The sequence below is a fragment of the Nannospalax galili genome, unplaced genomic scaffold (assembly GCF_000622305.1).
Source record: "Nannospalax galili isolate Female #2095 unplaced genomic scaffold, S.galili_v1.0 scaffold153, whole genome shotgun sequence".
NCBI lineage: Eukaryota > Metazoa > Chordata > Mammalia > Rodentia > Spalacidae > Nannospalax > Nannospalax galili.
The window spans coordinates 36104-39548 of NW_008333469.1; the positions used below are offsets into that span (position 1 = coordinate 36104).

Here is a 3445-nt window from a genome sequence, read left to right on the forward strand (position 1 = left end):
AAAAAAAAACAACCAGAATCATATTAGTCCAACAACTTACTGGCAAATTACACATACATTATTTCTACATGAAGCCATGTGTATAGCTAAAGACATAAAACAGTGCCAGACAGGAGAAACCTTCCTTTGAGTTGTTGGCCAGGGTGGTCCAAGAGACTTTAAAAATTACTTAGGCTATTGCCAGAGCCCTTAATTGCCTCCCAGAACTTGAAGGTAAGACCCACCTGCTGAAGACAGAACATGCTTTGGATACAGGATTTGGAGCAATAGAGCTGCAACTGATCTGAAACCATTTCAATTTCTTTGTTAATACTGTAAAGTTTTCATTGTAAAGATCTTTGACTGCCTTCATTAATAGGAGACATAAGCACTAGTGATCTGAGATCCAGACTCAATCCAAACTTGGAGCATCGCCTGGAGAACAGTGCATTCCTAGATTTGGCATTTAGACAATGTGCTTTATTGGGCCGAGTTCTGGAATCTTCTCCTAATGCATGTGCTCCTAGCTATAACATTATAGAAATATGAGGAAAAAACAAAATTTTTCTCCCTCAGTTAGTAGAACAGATAGATCAGATACACTTCCTCATAAGACTGGAAGAAGTTATTCACCGCTCCTGAAATGACAATTTTCCAAATTAAAAAGGAAAATAAGATAGTTTCCATGGCATGGATGCACTTACAGGTGCTTATACTTGCAGTATTAGGCAGTAAATAGCTATACATTAGGGACTCCTTGCAAATTCATCATACAAGTGTAATAGTCATCAGTAACTAAACATAGGCAGGTGTGGAGGCAGTAAGACGATGCAGAGCCAATCAGAGTCTGCAGTGAGGTGGAGCCCTACACTGCACTTTTGATTGACAGGGAAAACAAAGTAGGAAGGAAGCAACTGTAAACCTGCAGTTTAAGAGCCAGAATCCTCTCCTGCTCCTCCATTAACTGAGCTCTGTCCCTCTCCATCTTCTCCGCCAAGTGTTTCACGTATTCCTGATGACTCTTCTCTTTCTCTTCTATCATCTGCTCATGCTTCTTCTGCATTACCTCCAGTATCTTTACAGCAGCCTGTGCAGAGTCAGCTCTTGCACGTTCCACTGAGGAAAATGAAGAAGAAAAGTCAACGCACATGTCCATTTCTGCCTTATTCTCTGTTCCTTATTTCTACAATTCGATCTGTAATTCTTTATATAAGGCACCTCCTAGGACTATTTTTCCTTTGGGGTCACCACCGTGCTGGTGACCACATAAGCCAAACTCAGCGATGGCTTCAGAAGGCAATGCAACCCTTGTTCTTCTCGCTCTACTTTAATGATAACAATTTTAGTTGGTCAAATATTTAAACTTTTAAGAGATCTTATACGCAGTCTCCTGGGTCGCTTCTCACCTTCAATCTCCTTTTCCTTTTCTGTGAGAGCCTGGTCTCTCTGTAGAATCGCCTCAGTCACAGCCTCCTTTGACTGCAAGTAAGCCTGCAGCATCTCTTCAGCCTTAGAGTCCAAGAACACAGAGTTACCAGGAGGAAATGCTGCAGGTGTTTGTTCCTGTCTGTCTCCCCGTCTTTCCTTTAGGTACTCTTCTCAATTTAGATAGTGTTGGTGGTCAAGTCTCCATATCCCAGACTACCAGGCAGGCAATTGTAGAACCTTCTAGAAAGAGTCTTGTAAGAAATAATAAGAATAGTTGGATAAAGAAAGTCCCTGTCTTTTCAAACGGAGAGCTCTAATTTTGGCTTCTCGTGGGCTGAATGTGCTGGAAAATTAAGTCATCGTGGGGGAAGCAAATTGGAGGAATGGAGATGAAGCAAGACTAGAGAGAGGTGAGGCCAGGTGTAACACCTGAAAGAAAACGGATGGCCCAATTTGAACATTTGGCTCCTGTTTTCCTTCAAACCAGTTTGAGGGCTAAAATAATTAAGATTTCTACTTAAACAACTACCATAGCATTTCTGTCCTTTGCAACATCAAGGGAGGGTTGTAAGAATGGGTTATCCTCTCGATCAATGTATGACTCAAATATTTGTTGAACGCACTGTTTTTGATGAGTGCCTGTGTACATCTGGTGAAATGCACTCCCTTGGCAAGTTTATTCACAGGTTTAAAGACTGAGTACTATGCACACGCAACACTACATCTGTGTATAAGCACATCGTCACCCTGGAGTTTAATAGATGCATACCAGTAGATTCCCAGTATTCAGAGATATATCTTCGTTACCTGTATGCCCTTCCTGGGCTCCTGAAGGTACTTTTTCTTCAGCTGTTCTCTCTCCTCAGTGAAGAGAATATATCCTCCTGGCTTTGAATAAACTCCCTTTGTCAAGGCTTCTTCCAGAGGACCAAAAATATTTCGAAGCAACTCCGAGCACCTATCTGATGATGCTTTGACATTCTGTTTGCAAATGTCATCCCATCTTTTTTCTAGCTGAGCCTATAAAACAAATACAGGAAGCAAAAATGTAACAAGGAAAATATGTTAATTCTACCTCAGAATTTTAGGCAATGGTTATCCCCAAAGATCCTTGATACTCATGGCAGAACTCCATCCTTTCTCTTCACATGGGCTTTGTAATACAGTACTTTCTTCATATAAAGGATGTTTAGAGAAAACATTGCAAGCTTTACTACACATTGTTTAAACATTTTTATTTCAAATTGGACCAATCATTACTGTAAATTGACTATATGTGATACAATATTGGCCTTGTCTAGTTTCTTTGCTTTTGTTTAGTGTAACAGTAAATCAGCATGCTAACAGCAGGCTTGTTTTCAAATTGGAAACTCTGTCTCATATACAGGAAGTTAGAAGGACGACTATAACATTGCATGGAAAAGAAAAAATGCTTTAAAAATTAAGCCCATAATAAGAAAGTTATTTTTAATTATTATCATGATTATTAAAGGTTAACTGTCACCATTTTAAAAGATAGTAACAATCACCTCTCTCAAAATATATACTGATTTCATTTCCTCACAGTATTCTGAATTTCACAACCCCTATACATTTAAACTCGACAATACCAGTAATTCCTTTTGAAATAGGTGGTCTTCATCTCTAAAGGAGGTCTTGAGGAAGATTTCTATGGCCTCTCTCTGACTGGTGCTGTGCAGGTCCAGCAGCTCCTGGAGGGTTTCTGTGGGCAGCTGCACCTTCTGGCTGATCTGCTGGTCATAGTGGGCAATGGCATTTTTCACTGCAGCTGAGTTCTCCATCTTGGCCAAGGCCAGAACAGCATTCTCCATGCAGGGCAGAGCCCCACTGGTGATAGCACTGAGGTAGGTCAGTACTAGTTTCTCTAGTCCTACATAGAACAGATGATGATATCTGTTTTAGAGAGAGTGAAGTAGGCTCATCAATAGCATTAACACTCCCCAAAAGCCTAATAGCAAAAATAAACTTTCAATCACTTTACCTGGTTTAGTCAAGATCAGGATTATACAGCAGAATT

General features: G+C 40.2%; 1 protein-coding gene across 1 annotated transcript in view; it reads right to left on the reverse strand.

The window, feature by feature from the left end:
• Window positions 1–3445, reverse strand: part of LOC103730113 — a gene marked incomplete in the record, with an annotated part of 49153 nt that overhangs the window by 26502 nt on the left and 19206 nt on the right. The window contains 4 exon segments of the mRNA XM_029561195.1: window positions 902–1095; window positions 1386–1488; window positions 2215–2427; window positions 3018–3292. Of these exon segments, the coding sequence (XP_029417055.1) occupies window positions 902–1095; window positions 1386–1488; window positions 2215–2427; window positions 3018–3292 (785 nt within the window).